This window comes from Malus domestica, chromosome 14 (genome assembly GCF_042453785.1).
Source record: "Malus domestica chromosome 14, GDT2T_hap1".
NCBI classification, from domain to species: domain Eukaryota; kingdom Viridiplantae; phylum Streptophyta; class Magnoliopsida; order Rosales; family Rosaceae; genus Malus; species Malus domestica.
Window position 1 is genome coordinate 19,598,597 of NC_091674.1, and position 15,778 is coordinate 19,614,374.

General features: G+C 35.6%; 1 protein-coding gene and 1 long non-coding RNA gene across 3 annotated transcripts; one reads left to right on the top strand and one right to left on the bottom strand.

The window, feature by feature from the left end:
- The first annotated feature begins 5,316 nt into the window (after positions 1–5,316).
- Positions 5,317–6,131, top strand: LOC114821195 (uncharacterized). The gene is made up of 2 exons (XR_011575283.1): positions 5,317–5,795; positions 5,931–6,131. It is a non-coding gene; the product is annotated as an uncharacterized lncRNA (long non-coding RNA).
- A 5,117-nt stretch (positions 6,132–11,248) lies between these two features.
- Positions 11,249–13,793, bottom strand: LOC114821128 (uncharacterized). Of its 2 annotated transcripts, none has more exons than XM_029093031.2 (6): positions 13,436–13,793; positions 13,274–13,335; positions 13,016–13,151; positions 12,427–12,499; positions 12,094–12,159; positions 11,249–11,728 (listed from the first exon to the last, which is right to left on the bottom strand). In XM_029093031.2, exons 1-6 carry the CDS (start codon positions 13,594–13,596, stop codon positions 11,513–11,515), a joined length of 714 nt encoding a protein of 237 aa, XP_028948864.1. In that variant the 5' UTR covers positions 13,597–13,793; the 3' UTR covers positions 11,249–11,512. The 2 variants fall into 2 exon arrangements, with proteins under 2 accessions (XP_028948864.1, XP_028948863.1); XM_029093030.2 differs by having other exon boundaries at positions 12,412–12,499; positions 13,436–13,737.
- Between the last annotated feature and the right edge of the window lie 1,985 nt (positions 13,794–15,778).

Consider the following 15,778-nt stretch of genomic DNA (forward strand, 5'->3'; position numbering starts at 1 on the left):
CAAAAATCATGTACCAGATGACTGGTGGTTGTCAAAACAGCGAGAAAAATATACCCGAGAACAATAAAGGATTGCAACAGAAGAATTGGACCATATCAAATTTTTCATCAAATATACAGCCCAGTTGTAGAGATATCTACTAATAGAATATTAATCTGATTAAATATTGGAACTTTAAAAGCAATAAAAACCAGGGAGAATAATGGGAAAATGACCGATTTCTCATAGCGGTCACCCTCAGAGGCGGTGTAGATCTCAGAGGTGCAGGGCAATATGTGCTCATTGTTCCAGTATGCTTCTTGCTCATGTCTAGCATTATACATAATCAAACTACTCCGACATGCAAGAAAATGCAAAGGATGTCACTAATGTATTTAGGATAAACACAAGGCAGAGGAAAACAAAATATAAAAATATATTATTATCACAATCAAATCTACCTGCGGAAAGCTCCTTGCTCATAGTGTTCTGCACAATAGAAGGACAATTCAGATTTTTTTACTCACTTATTTGAGCTCCTAGCCTCCTACACAGTTGATTTGATCAATAATCTAAATAACACGCATAAATCAGAAGCAAACTATATAAAATGAAGATAGAAGAAAACTTAATGCCAATTGGTGTTCTCGTTTAGGAATTAATAGCAGATAGAAAATGAAAAAGATTAAAAAACAAAAACACAAATCCTATAAGCAAATATCATATAACCTTAACCTGACAATTTCATTACTAACATGACCCTAATTTCAATTGATTAAACATAGGAATTGATTGATGTGGTGCAAAGACTCACAATCGATTATGACTATAAAACCATAACTGCATTTTGATTGCAGTTTCTTAGACATAAAAGTTAAAAGTAATTAAAATTCAAAAAGTGGATTATCATCCTCAAACCCGGGCAGCCCAGAAAGAAATTACAAACCTAACTTAGATTCTCAACCAAATTCATTACCTAAAATCCCTCGAAATTACAGTGGTAGAACAAATCTAAGAAAAGCACCATAAAATTGAAACTAAACAAAAAGCTACGGGGAAAGAATAGGTAGATAGAGAATGAGAACTTACCTAAAGTTTTAGAGAACGAAATGCAGAGAAGCAGACGAATCGACGGCGATGTCAAGCATAAGGAGTGACGACGAGCAGATGGAGAGAGATCGGAGAGCAGAGAGTTACGATTTCAAAGAGAAGCGGAGGGGAGGGGTGGGCTATCTACAGTTAAGATTAGGGTTCAATGAAAATACAATGATTTTTAAAGGGGGAATTTTTCGATAAAAAAAGAAGCGGGTGAATCAAAAAGACCAAAAAAACAAAAGGCGCGAAAATAAATTAGTCCGCGCCCATCTTCTAATTGTCAGAGACGACAGACTTGCATGCTTTCCCGAGTGTCATTTTATTTGTCAGTATAAATATTTTTCACTAACGAAAATATTGTCGGCATAACTTCAATGGCTATGAGCCTACAAATTAAAATTTTTGTCGGGATAGGTGTTTTGTGGGGACAAAATTTTATTTTGTCGGCTTAAAATTTGTCGGCAAAATGATATTTTCTAGTAGTACCACATGGGATATGTTCCCACCTTGACCAATGATAGCTACCTATGTTTTGATTTTTCTCGTACATTTTCCTCAAATATTCTCTCTCCTGCAAAGTTCGTATAGTGCCAACCTTTTTTTCTCATTAACTTCTATCAAAATTAGTTTATTCAAAGTGTTAGCACTCTCGCAGTTTATGACAGAATGCCTTTTGAAGTAGACTGGTAGATTTGCGCAATAATCATGCTGTTAAAACATATTTTTTTAAGGTAATTGTTATTGGCATTCCAAAAATTTCATTTTTCACTCCAAATTTTCTATAATTAGAAAGAAAAATACATTTGCGAATAGTGTATAATGAAAATTTTAGAGTGTTAATGTTCCCTTTCTTAATTGTATGCAATATATTCACTACTAAAAAATCTCTCTCTTCCGACGAATTTTGGACAAATTTTGTTGGCAAAACAGCTTTCACCAAACGAATTTTTTGCTTTGTTGGCTCATAATCGTTTAATTTGTGCCGACAATAAATTTGTGGGCAGAAAATATTTATACAAACGGATAAACTGAGAGTGGAAAAAGCAGGCAAGTTTTGTCGTAAAGAAGGGCGCGGACTAATTCATTTTTGCACCTTCTCTTTTTTGGTCTTTTTCAATCATCTGCTTTTTTTTATTTTTTTATTTTTTTTTGCTTCTTAAACTCCCCCTTAAATTTAAAATTATTGAAACCTGATACGATATCATTGAGTAGTGATTAGATTTATATGTGCTGTTGATTTATTTATTTTTAATAGAAACCATATCATTGATCAAACTCATTCACACAAACAAGTTTTGGAGGAGGATGTCCAAGATAATATTAGGTGGATTCTCGAACTAAATTATTTGAATACCAACTGAAATATTGGCACATCTCGATCTAGAGTGCGGCAGTTTGGTATCAGAGCGTTGAAATATGCTAAGAGGGGTTCCGGATAAATTTTGTAAGAAGTCAACGGTTAATCCTAAAAAGTCAACCTAGACGCTCCAGTGGTCAACTACGTTAAAACTTTGGAATTTCACTAAATGGATGTCAAAAACGGACTTGAGGCGTCGAAATTAGCCTAGGAGGGTTTCCAAGAAAATTTCGAAAAATTCAACAAAAGTTAACAGTTAACTTTAACGGAATATTCCTTCCTTATAAGAAATATTCTATTAAAGTTAATTGAGGTTAACGAAATATTCCAAAGAAAATATTCTCCCAATTTCAGAATTGGACCTGTGCCGGTTTCGCGGATCCGGGAGTTCACTTACGCTTGTAAGAAAATACAATGGAAATTTGTCTGGTGATTGTCTCTCTTTTCGTTTTTTCAATCTGTTATCAATTGTCACTACACGAAATTCCACCTACCAATTGATCGAATTTTTAAAGAAAAGAAAGAAAAAGAATGTTCCATGAGACTGAAAGGATCGCCTTTTCCAGAATGCACTAGTACTATATGGTTCCATGGGACCAAGATGCGTTGCATAAATTAATGATCCCATGTATATATGGTAGTAACGAGATAAATACAATTCTAAACATATATTATGTTCCAAGTGTGAATATTGCATGTACTTAATTATTAATTTGCATATGTCAAAAAATGATAGTCCACGTTGTAGTAGCTATGGCTCAGCAAATGTTGTTATATTGTCACATGTCAGTTGATTGTTTCGGCCATATATAAAAATAAGCCTTCTATAAGGCTTATTCATTTTTATTTATGCAAAAGTTGCCCGACTCCGACCTACAAACTTTGAAGCTAAAATTGGGGCTTGGATATTCATCTTATTTCACTCTAAACTGTCTGAGGGCTCTGAATCGAAAGGTTCCTCTCCAAGACGCGGCTGCCACGTAGGCGATCAAAGTTTGGAATATCTCACCCATGCCTACACACGCGTCACTTCAAGACACAACTAAATGCCACCTACCAAAAGTTACATTCACTGCCTTATAAAGTCTGATGCCTTCAAGCTCAAGACCTTTGTCAAATTCTCTCTCTACAAGTAGACAAAAACCTTGAGTGATTCTTAATCAACCCATTTGCTTTTCAGCACAAATCCAATTTCTCTTCAATAATTTTTTTTTTTATCTCTTCACCTACAATCTCAAAGCCTTCTTTCGAAGTAAACACTGCTTGTGATCTCTAGATCTCAAGCTATTACAGCTCTGCCACCGTGTGGTATGATTCGGTTGATGTGCAATTTCAACCACCTTGCTTTTATCTCAGATGAGCATGTTTTGTACTAAGTCCAATCCCAGACCAGTGATCTTGGTGGACTTCTCTAGCATTTTCATGTCCTTCATGGCCTAAATCTTACTAGAGTTTTACTGCTTTCTTTACATTAATTTCTAGTCAATTTACATTTCAAGTTATGTAGCTTGGCCCGTCAACCTAGATTTTACTTTTCTGAAAGTTTGTAATCTTGACTACATCATGAAATGATTACATTATGTTTCTCTTTTTAGTTTTTATTTCACTTTCATTTAAATTTTAGGAAACATATATGAAGTTGCACTGAATTTTAAGTCATCTTTTGCTCGAGAAACATATAAAAGAACTAAACAAACCAACTCCTACTCAGTGCATAATCATTTGGTTAAGAAGTCAAACTAACGTGCAACTTTCACACACACTCAAACACAAACACTATATGTTGAAAACCTCCTACAGTGGCAGGCCTATTGTCTCTGTCTCTCAAGCCATTTCGTGGCACTGAGATTGAAAACAACACTTAAGGCACATACGTGTTGAACGCAGTCCAAATTCTGTCCAAATTTTGACACCAACACATTTTTTCTCTATCTTACATTTGTAACTCTATGAGACATTCATCGCATTCATTCTCAATCCTTCAATGTAATTAATAACTTAATAGTACCATATAAAAATTATTAAACGATCTTTGTGATACTTTTTTTTTGTCAAATGATATATTTTGTTAGATTAGATATTAAATTAGCCACCTACGGGGTTTGAATCATGTAAGGGCTGAACACCTTTCCAACACTGTGATAAAGGCCTACTTGCATATGTGAGATACTATTAATAGTTGAATTTTTGCTTAATTAATACATGATAAGTAATTTTGTAAAATACTAATTGTTACTGATATTCCATTCTCTCTCCCTCTCTCTACACGAAAGGGGTAGGGGAGTTGGCTAAGCCTAACAATGGATATCAATAATGTGGTTCAAATTCGCCTTTGGCAAGAATTGAACCTAAGACATTTCACTTAATTATCAGTGAGGAAGAATACCGTTAGACCGCAATATTAAGTGGCCTTTAAACCATTTTTGGTATATGTAATATGAAAAATGGCATGCATGACGATACATAGATGAAAGTTATGGAAATGGATCCTCTCCGGATCCCTTCCACCTAATCCTTCTCATCAAACAATCTGAGTCCTTGAAATTTGGTCCAACCGTTAAAAACACGGGCCCACTCTAAAAGTTATAATAACTTTAGCCGTTAGATCAAATTTCAAAGGCCTGAATTGTTTGATGAGAAGGATTAGGTGGAAGGGATTCATAGAGGATCCTTTCCGAAAGTTATACGCATGGTAGACATGAACGATTAAATTAAAATTTGGAATTGATTCGGTGGCTTGACGTGATAAGAAAAGCCATGACATGCATTGATTTGTTTCTTCTAGCTCAAGGAATAAAGACTGGGTATTTTGAATTTTGCAGCCCATTATGCAAAAGCAGATTCCATAGCTGATATATAACTCAAAGGAAAGAAGGAATCCCACTCACCACTCCATTGCATATATAAGAGACCTAACCCTAGAGCTTTCCAGAACCAACAGAGCTCGAAAATACTATCTAGAAATTAAGAAACCCTAGTCTTTTTCTTTCCCCGCTAATTACGTACCATGGCCTCAATGCAATGCCACAAGCCTGCCACTAATGAGGCATGCCCCAAAACTTCCCAAAACATGCCTGCCAGTGAGAGCTCATTAGGGCAAAAGGTGTCTGGCTTTCTGAAAGGTCACCATGGCTCTCACAGCAGCAGCCACACTCAGCGCTCAGCCACCGCAACTAACGGTCAGGGGCACCATGCAACTAACGGCACGGCGTGCCATGGAAGAACCAAGAAGAAGGGTGAGCACAGGAACAAGAAGACAGGAGGAGGCAGAAATCTTCTTCAGAAGATCAAGGATGGTATTTCCGGCCATAGCAGCAGCAGCAGCGACGGCGAGAGCGACAAGGAAGGCAGCTGCAGAAAGAAGGCAAGTGATTAGAATTACACTAACCCTTACACTAGGGGAAAGTTCTCCTGTCATACTGTTAATTTTCGTCAATTAATTAGAGTTGATGTTCTTGATGCATATTACTTATAATATTTGTGTGTGACCATTTTGCAGAACTAAATTGAGCAGTTGTGGGAGATCATCGATTCCCATCTATCACTATGGTCATCAGAATGAAAGAGGCCTTTAAGTTATGATAAATAAGTACTAAATTAATGTAAAATAAATGGCCTCTTGATATCTAGGATACAAGTGTGTCCTGTGTGAAATAAATGTCCCTCTTTCAAAATAAAGTTACATCGTGAGTTTGGTGCATTTGCTTCACTCTATAATTGACAAAGCCACACACCTATTTTTATCTTCTACACATTCATATTAATTTTTTGCCATTAATCTTTTTCAATTTATTCGATTTGATGACCTAAAATTGAGAGGGTGTGAGAGAAGAAGAAATGTATGTGTGAAAAGCCCTACCCATCAAGAGACCATATTTTATACAAAGCAAACAGTACTGAATTTGATGTTGCTCAATGAAAAGCAGTATGATGAGAAATATTTCATTGTAACTGGAACACAGGTGATATACCACGTGTTTTTATATCATTGCAACTATGTATGCATGGCATGTGGTAAATTTTCGCCATTAATTACGTGAAAATGACATGGTTGCACCAATTAAAAGTTACCGTTAGGGGGTATATGGCAGCCGTTGATTGGTATTAATATTAACTACATTGAGAATAATTAAAGAACGATGAAGAACTAGAAAGAGAAATAAGAGAGAGAAACTTAAGAGGAAAATAAAAGATCTTTGTATTATGATTATTGGTGATTAATTTATACAACAGTTGTTCCTTCTGCTAGTTATATCGCACTTAACAACATGTAACAAACTATTAACAACTCTTAACAAAACTAGAATATCTTATTACACCAGATGATGCCATTTATTAATCTTTGCCATATAAAACCAATTAGATAGTGACACATCACTTAATACCCCCAACACAATCTCAACTTGATAACCAAGTTTAAGATTGGAACAAATGGAGAACTATGACAATAACAACTCTTAATATTAATTCCTTTCCGCACTAATCAGGGTCAAGCCAAGTGAAGAAAAAAACAAGAACAATGTATATCATGAGAGAAACTTACATGCTCCGGAGTGATGAAATATTTATTCAAAATGTTACATTTATTTTATAATTCAGTTGCAGGTAAGTGTTTATTCGTTGATCTAAGCATTTAGATGGTTAAACATAGACTAGACCATCCATGCATAATGATAATGAGTAGGGTCAAAACTAGTTAACTAATACTCATCTGACCAAAATGTTTCCCCACGAATTATGTCCATGATGAGACATGCTTAATTAAAAATCAGGTCCTTAAAATTCTCTTAGGAGGAAAAGGAATTATCAACTAACTCTTAATTTAGTAATATCTGTTTTTCAGTGTTAATATATGTAAAAAAAAAAAAAAAAAAAGTGAAATACTCAATTTACTGTATACATTTGCTTCACCGGTGTGGCATGTTTTGCTTCTGCTGTAATTTTGATGTTTAAAAGGGAAGATCACCTCAAATTTGAAAGAGGTAATATATATTTAGCCCTTAATTTTTCTGATGTTGAATTCAAGACGTGTCCCTTTGGCCCTTCTTTTTGATACATCAATATATTTATATTAAGGCGGTGGAAAAATAAATTGGTTGTGAACTTGTTATTTTTGAAATTCAAACCTAAGACATCTTACTAAGAAGTGAAAATATCACTAAAGAAAAAAAAATTGAACCAAGCCTCTCAAATCTCTATCATATACAATCATCTAAAAATAAAAAATGTCAAAAAAAAAAAAAAAAAAAAGAAAGGAATGACGGAGTTGTTATTGGTACGCACATAAAATCATTACGCGCTCCTTATACTTTTATAAGAGAGAGTTTGCATACAGAAGAAGTGTGAGATGCCTTTTTCTAGAGTACTAATAACATTAAAAAAAAATTGAGTATAAAAAATAAAAGATCTCCTTTGTTGAATAAGGAAAAAAAGAAAAAAGTTCAATACAAGTGAAGGTTGCGGTGTCATTTTTTGTTAAATTATTCATGATATTTACAAAGTTATTTTGACAACAAGTCGTTAACTCGCCCATAACAAGACATTAATATCAAACTCATTATAAACTTATATCATTCTCGTATCCAAATAAGTCGAACATGAGATGCCGTTATACACCAACTAGTCATATACCATTTTATATTGAATTATTGGACTTCAATCTTCATTTGGTTGCTGCCTGTCTAGATTGACAAGAGAGTGCGGGACCATTGGTTAGCGTAGGGATGGGCAACGATTATGGCGGGCAAGTAACCGTGGTTATTTACTCATAACCGTTTATGCTCATGCCCGCATAACCGTTTACCTGTTGGGTAATTGCCCATAATCGCTTATAAACGGTTATATCCATACCCATAATCGTTTATAAACGGTTAACTATACTCATAGTCGCATACCTATTTAATCATAATCATTTAATACCCGTTTACCCATTTACCCTTTTTAACCTGTTTATCATTTTTTTTACCATTACCTTTTTTTTACCCGTCTACATGTTTTTTAACAACTTTTAAATAAATAAAAAAAGTTGTCATAATTTTTTTTTTTTTGACAATTAAACACCATTATAAATATATTCATCATACATTTTTGTATTTTAATTTTTTAAATCCTTATACCATTCCAATAATTAAAATAATAAATCCTTATACCATTCCAATAATTAAAATAATAGTTTACAGACGATATTTTTAACTGTTACCAATGAAGGTAATATAATATTTGCTAAGTATTCTTGGGTTACGAAAACTGTTTAGAAGACAATATGCTTGGGTTATTTAACCCATAATGTAAAGTATTAACATAATATATATAATGAGCTACATTATATTATAATTAGTTATATAAACCATGCATCAGTCAATAGCATTGATCTAAGTTTTGTCCGATAGAGAACATGGTTTGTGTTAATTTTACATATATAAAATAAATGAGTAAACGGTTACCCGTTTATAACCGCGGTTAATACCCATAGCCACCGATTTAAATTTCACAGGTAAACGGTTATACCCATAACCGTAACCGTGAAGTTTAAATGAACGGGTAACCGTGGTTACCCATAACCGTAGGTATTTTGCCCATCCCTAGTTACGCGTTACATTCCCATTGTGATCCATCAACAAAAGGATTGGTAGTCAATCTGATTCCAAACTCCGTTTTCTTCTTCTTTTGTTCATGCATCAATTCTCTCCAATATGCCAAGGGTAAATTCAGTGGCGGAGTCAGAATTTTACATGTAGGAGAACCTCTCATATACATAGGTAATTTGAACTCAGAACATGAGAGATTGAAAGACCCTAAATGAAATAGAGACAATTAAAAACATTGCGTAATCGAGGAACCCAAATATGAGGTAACGAGTAAGCAAGTATTTTTTTAAAATATAAGTTAAAAGCCAAAGAAGAGTTGATAGAATAATGACGGGAAGTAAAGATTGATATGCAGCAACAATAAAATCTGGCATAGTAGCAAGAAAAATAGAAAAGAAAAGCAGGATGGGCAAATTAATGGAGAGTTATAAATCCAAGTTTTTCATATTTTATCATGACGTAAATTTAATTCCCCAAAATTTTCATATTTAAGCATCCTTATTTTGAGTTAGAGATATGGTACGTTATGCGTCGACAGTTCTCATCATGAACGGATGCAAGACTCACAAGCGGACGCATTGGCAATTCTAATCATGGACGGATGAGACTCACAAGACATTGACATGGCCAGTGTTACACTCACAACCGGAGTAAATTGTCTGTAGTGGGTTTGATGCCCTCCATATCGTATTCAGTAAGTAAAGGGCAAATTCTTGCGAAGGGAAAGGGAGCAAAAAAGCATTCCTGACCTAATTCCAGGATCCTGAGCCTAAGGAGAGGATCCTCCTGACCAAGAACTGTGGACCGTTAGATTTTCATCTAACGGTTATAATTATTATAACTTTAAAGGGACCCTTCTGTTTGTAGCCGTTGGATAAAAATCCAACAGCCCACAGTGCTTGATCAGGAGGATCCTCTCCTTGGGCTGAGGAGAGGATACAAATCCCTAATTCCAGCCCTTATTTCAGAAAGCAGCAGATTCAAAGGGTGATAAAGGATACGAGAAAAAGTAAAGGAATCCTATCTACCAATAGACAATGCCGAAAACCCCCTGGTTGTTGGCTATATAAAGAGCAAGATCACAATGGTTTGAAGCACCAAGCAATCCACAGAGCTAGCAAGAAGTAAGAAACCTCCTTTTATCTCACTTGTCATGGCTTCAATGCAGTGCTACACACCTGCTAATGAATTGTGCGAGCAAAAGTGCTCCGAAAACTCTTACGGTTTTGGGCACAAAGAGTCACCATGGTCACCAATACGGTGGCCATGCAATGAGCGGTGGCCAGACTCATCAGTATGGCCAAACCCATGCATACAATCCAAACCACACCGTGCCTAAGCCACAGGCTCAGTGCTATAGCCAAACCCAGCAGTCATACTACCTTGATACCAATCCGGCCAGACCTGGTCAGTCGTATGGTCAAGCATAAGGGCCACGGCCAACAATTTGACCACGGCCTAGCCAACGGCCAGAGTCCTTGCTCTGTGGCTCAAACCCATGGCAATCAGTGGCCACGCTCACAGTGGCAGTCACCACCAAGCATCTCATGGTATGGCTTGCCATGGAAGGACTGAAAAGCACAAGAAGAAGGCAAATGTATGCAAGACAAAATGCAAGAATGGCTACCGAAGTGGTAGTGACAGCAGCAGCGACTGTGACAGTGACTGAAGATGCATGCACAATAAGGTTATATGTTATATATATGCCACCATTTATAATGACTGTACGCAAACAATTCATATGGTTTCATGATGAAAAAAGATGTTATAACGCCCAGAAAATTCATTGTCTATTATCAATGTTATATGCTCTAATCTAAGTGTTTAACCATCTTGTCCAATTCTTTTGCAGAGGCAATAACACTTATGGAGAAGAAACTACAGAAACTGCCTCGCAATGTATTAAATACATAAATAAGATGAAGACTGCATGACATGCTTCACAAGTGTGGTACTGTATCCTATATAAGAAATAAATGGTTTGCGTGTAATAGTGTGTTTAATGAATAAGTCCTCAACGACACAATGGTGCAATTGTTCACCAACTAATCTATATATAATTTACTTCAATCAATAGATAATGGGGTAAATGAAATGAGTTATAGAGTGTAAACCGTCAAAACCTCACATAAACGATGCATCTGTGAGAGAGAATCTTTATACACAGTATACATTGAGAACCATAAATCAAAGATGGTGCAAGCAGTGCAAATAAGTTTTCAGCAAAATATAGACTTGCAAACCAATAGTACCATAAAATAAAAATAAGTACTCCACCGTACACTAGCAATGGTAATGCTTTAAGTGTGTCAACGTCTATCAAAACACACCTCTAAATAAAGTTACGGATTGACACTACAAAAAGAGCATGAGAAGTTTACATCACAAGAGGAAGCAAGGAATTGATGGCACAAAAACAGCATGATAACAGTGTATGGACAACATGATACAACCCTTGATATTACATGGAAACTTTTCTATGCAATAGAAAGTGTCACCTTCCTTCAAGAGACCTCAACCAAAAAGCTGCAATGGCCTGAAGAGCAAGATCTTCAGCTTTGTCTTGGGATAACCCAGTGGTTTGCAGATGCTTCTTTCCAATCTTGAAGGAGTGGTCGCCACCATCAATGACATGCAAATCACTAAGGCATTTAATCTTCTTGCGAGTAGTTTCTAGCTTTTCCAATGGACAAAGCCCATCTTTACTACCCTTCATAAAGCGTAATAGTAGCATACAAACCCGAAAATGTATGAGATACAAAACATAAGAAAGCAGCATATATATAATGGTAATAACAAATTTATAAAGTGATAATATATAGAAAGAAAAGGAAGTTCACAATCTGGTCATAAAAATTGACACAAGACAACTGAATAAAGTGATACAGAAGACCTAATAACAACTTTATAAAGCGATAACATAATGATTAATGGTAAAAACAACTTTATAAAGGAATAACATCAAGTGAAAAAATATATAATGCTAATTTGAAATTTTGAACTTATATGGTGCAGCAGTTCGAAATTTGTATGATCACGGACAATGAAAGAAAAAAAGTAAACTTTTTCAAATACCTGTACAAACATTATGGGAATAGAAAGTTCCAATATCGTTTCATCTCGCACTGCTCCATTCATGCCCTGAAATTAAGGCACCCATACCAGGCACACAGTTCGCATATTTACAAAGTTGGGTAGAAGTCCATTAGGTTAAAATATCAACTTTGAGGGGACCAATGAATGCAGATTTTCTTCTACAAAATATCAGATAATTTAATCTCAGCTAGTTGCAACATCCATATGTGTTATAGAAGATTTACTGCCCAGTGATTTTATGCCAATAAACAGAAGGGAAGAAGGAAAAACAAATGAGAAAAAGAGACAATCACTAACTTCAGAACAGCAAACCTTTAGTGGGTATCCTAAGCAAACTATTGTTGAGGCATGTATATCTTCCTTGCAAGCTACCATGCAGCTGACTCTACATACAAATGAAATCCAAATTCATAAAAAACAAGGCAGAATATGTTGTAGAAAAGGAATACCAAATACAGCATGCACTCATTACTTCTCTATCTTATTGACATGCTCATTACTTGTGGGATCCACAGCATGTAACAACAATAGTATATGAATGTAAAATTATGGGTTTATTTGTACACAAGTTCCTCTACAGAGGAAAACAAGTCCTAATCCAAAAAATTCATATGTAAGCAATACATCCCTAATATCATTACCTTGGTAAACGACTTAATATAACTTCAAACTTATACTATGTAAACAAAGCAGAGCTTAATAAATTGTCTACATTTCTAATTTTCTAGAGTTGAGCACTGCTGCATGTAGAAGACGCATCGAAAATTCATATTGTTAATCCAACATTTTAACTTCCAAAGAGGTTCTCCAGCATTACTTGACTTTAACAGACACTACCTTCTAGTAGTAGAATTTTAGACTAGGGCAAATAAACGTCACCACAAAGTAAGAGAATTATAACCTTGAACCCATAGATTTCCCGGCTAAAATCAACGGATGACCTGGGTTCTTAGCAACCGCCTTTTTGACAACATCAGCATGAAAATCGACCAACTTTTCAGCCTTTGGAGGAGCCCTCTTTTTCCCACCAGAAATATCTGCCAAGAACACAACTTCTAGATTATACAAATACAATAGAGAAAACCCAATTCCATGAATAACCCAGATCACTATATACCCAAAAGAACTGAAAATTTAATCAAAATTCACATATACTTACATGGGTAATCGAAGGTAACAACTTCTACAGCATTTAGTGCTTTTCCCAACATATCCTTCCACCTAAACAAAAGCCCACAAAGCTAAGCTAAAAGCTTCAAGCTTTACTCAACGAAATATTTTTCTGATGTTTCCAAAAGAAGCAAAGAAATTGAAAAGGGACCTGATCATCCAGTCGGACGAAGAAGGAGCACCAGCACCATGAGCAAAGACCACCACAGGGGATAATTTCCCTGGTGTGGATGAAGGTGCCGCTGACGGGTCATCTGCTTCGTCTTTGCTCTGGTTCTTTCGCCTGCGTTTTGACTGTGGTGGCGACGCCATTCGTAATCGAAGGAAAGCACTCTCAAGTTTCAATCTTATTGAAACCCTAGAATCGATTTCAGCACTGAACTGCTTTTCGCGCCAAATGGTGTGAAACAACCAACTAGAAGGATGTGCCGCGCGCCACTTGGCAAGTGAGTAATGATTAAAATTGGGTTGGGTTTTTCTCAGTCCGTAAATAGCGTTAGGTCCGAGGAAAGCCCAATTTGGATTTCTTGTCGTCAAATGATGTGATGATTGGTAATTGAATTATTATTTTTTAAATTGTTATTAAGTGTTGATTAACGTTTTTATTTTTTATTGGTGACATATTATTTAGTTTGAAAATTTGGTTCAAAATTTGGTCTCCCTAGCATTATCCAAAGAGTAATATAGGGAGCCCAAAATTTTAAACTAAATTCTGTACACCAAATGATGTGTTTGTTAATGATTGAATGATTATTAAGTATCGATTAACGTGCTTATTTCGTATTGATGACATATCATTTGATTTAAAATTCTAGTATCCCTATCATTATTCAGTCCTAAACTGTACCTTGATGGATTTAGAAAACCCCTTAAACACAAGCCTAACAAGAGTGTTGAATTTGATGTTAGTATGGTTTCAAAACTATCCATATGGTTATACTCAATTTAAACTTTAATAATTAGGATATACTTAATGGTCAATTTTGATTATGGACCTGTCAATAAGGTTTATTTATTTGTTAGCATAGGTTAATGAGGCAAGTCCATTGTTTTCAAATCTTTTAATTGAACGATAAAATTACACTTGTGCCATTACATGTACAACCGTCCCCATTCTCAAGTTCTCAATATTTCAGAATCGATCAACCCATTTATTTGGTTTCAGACTCTGCATCCTAGTGTCTTTTTTTTATTTTTTTTATTTATCAAAAGCATTGTAGTTTCTATTCTAAAGTTTTGGGGCGGGAATTTGTATTCCAGTTTCTGTTTTATTAGGCCATCTCCAACTGAAGGAGGGCCAGATGGATCATAACCCTCTGGTCCTCCAAGAAATTAATATTTTAATAAACAGTGCAGGGCCTTATTTCTTACCATCTCCAACCAAGGGCCAAACATAATTTATTATTTAAATTTAAAAACTACAACAACTTGAATTTTAAAAACTACAACTTATATTTAAAAACTACAAATTATATTTAAAAAACTACAAATTAAATTTAAAAACTACAACAACTTAAATTTATAGGAAAAAGTGAGAATTTTTTAATATTTTTTTTTAAATCCAACGGTAATTGACGTTGCTAGTTGGCACCTCGCTAACGTCAACTAGCCATTGGATTTGAATTTTTTTGACCTATAAATAGGGTGGATTATGGGCTATAATTCACACACCTTTGAATACAATTTCTTTCAATTCAAGTTTGCAATGAATTCCAACTTTGGATCCTCTTCGAGTCCTCATCCAATTCCGAATTGGAAGAAAAATGAGCGCATATGAGACAAGAAGATGAAGAGTCTGATGAATAAGATGAAGCATGGCGTAACACACAATATGTGGCAGCCATGGCTGCGACCATGGTGTGTCAGCCAACTGAGGAACAACCTCAATGGGGTGGCTCTATTGCTGGTCGCTCTTACAAACCACGAAATAGAGCAATGACGCATGCCAATCTGATGAACAACTACTTCAACCGTAACTCGGTGTACATAGAAGAAGATTTCAGATGTCGCTTTCGGATTAGGAGTCTTGTCTTTGGACGTTTACTTCATGATGTCCAGTAGGTCAATCCATACTTTTAACAGAAGCTAGACAGAGCAGGCCGTCCTGGTTTCCCACCACATCAAAAGGTTACTGTTGCACTACGAATGATGGCCTATGGCTCCCTAGTTGATTCGATGGACGAAACATATGGTATGTCTGAGTCTACATGCTTGATACCCTTTCTAAATTCTGTAACACAATTGTTTAGCTTTACAAAGAGGAGTACCTTCACGAGCCAAATTAAGAAGATCTAGATCGGCTCCTTCGCAAAGCTGAAGACCGTGGGTTTCCGGATATGATTAGGTCATTAGACTGCATGCATTGGAATTGGAAGAACTGTCCCACCGGATGGCAAGGAGGCTTTAGTGGAAGGTTGAGAAAGCCAACTGTTGTGTTAGAGGCGGTTGCCTTGTATAACACATGGATCTGACATGCTTTCTTTGGAGTCCCTGG

Excerpts from the sequence above, each read along its gene's own strand:
- LOC114821128 (XM_029093030.2), bottom strand. The coding sequence starts at position 13,596 with ATGGCGTCGCCACCACAGTCAAAACGCAGGCGAAAGAACCAGAGCAAA. Across the intron at positions 12,160-12,411 it reads TAAAGGTTTGCTGTTCTGAA|GGCATGAATGGAGCAGTGCG; the intron begins GTTAGTGATTGT and ends CCTTAATTTCAG. Across the intron at positions 11,729-12,093 it reads TTCCCATAATGTTTGTACAG|GGTAGTAAAGATGGGCTTTG; the intron begins GTATTTGAAAAA and ends CGCTTTATGAAG.